Genomic DNA, 516 nt, shown 5'->3' on the forward strand with positions numbered 1-516 from the left:
TTTAAAAAAAACACTGAGTTTATACTTTAATACTCTTTATCATGTAATGATAGCGACTGGTCATTATAGATCGAAAGCCTTATTTGAATTAATATCTCAGATTTATTTGCATTACAATTTATTCAGCAATAGGAGGCCATTAAAACAAATCGTCACATACTACACACAATAAGGATTAGTCTAAGCAAAAATCTAAAATGGCCGCTCACCTGGTTATAAAGACCACTTGCCAATAAATAACTCCTCACACTTCCCCCAAAAAACATCCCTTCTAAGCAGGTATGGCATTTGTATACACGCATGTAGTATTTACATTTTTCTTTATCTCCTCACGTACAGCTTTATCTCTCTACGGTCTACAGGTACACCTTCGGACAGCCGGTGCGAGGCAACGTCACTATCGAGGTTTCAAATAGTTTAAGGAATCAATGCCAGACTAAGCTTGTGAAAACCAAAGACGTAAGGCTTTTCAGAAATCGTTGCTCTTTGTTGACTGACTGGATATTTATTCAGTCA

At 36.6% G+C, this 516-nt stretch overlaps 2 protein-coding genes across 2 annotated transcripts in view; one reads left to right on the forward strand and one right to left on the reverse strand.

Moving 5' to 3' along the window:
• Window positions 1–266, reverse strand: part of LOC119592434 (alpha-1-inhibitor 3-like) — a 14,695-nt gene extending 14,429 nt beyond the window's left edge. Inside the window, exon 1 of the mRNA XM_037941258.1 lies at window positions 210–266. Within this exon, the coding sequence (XP_037797186.1) occupies window positions 210–266 (57 nt within the window). The remainder of the gene's footprint in view (window positions 1–209) is intronic.
• Window positions 267–362: 96 nt separating this feature from the next.
• Window positions 363–516, forward strand: part of LOC119592435 (murinoglobulin-2-like) — a gene marked incomplete at its 5' end in the record, with an annotated part of 10,056 nt that continues 9,902 nt past the window's right edge. Inside the window, 1 exon segment of the mRNA XM_037941259.1 lies at window positions 363–459. Within this exon segment, the coding sequence (XP_037797187.1) occupies window positions 363–459 (97 nt within the window).

The sequence above is a fragment of the Penaeus monodon genome, chromosome 30, assembly GCF_015228065.2.
Source record: "Penaeus monodon isolate SGIC_2016 chromosome 30, NSTDA_Pmon_1, whole genome shotgun sequence".
Classification (NCBI taxonomy): Eukaryota; Metazoa; Arthropoda; class Malacostraca; order Decapoda; family Penaeidae; genus Penaeus; species Penaeus monodon.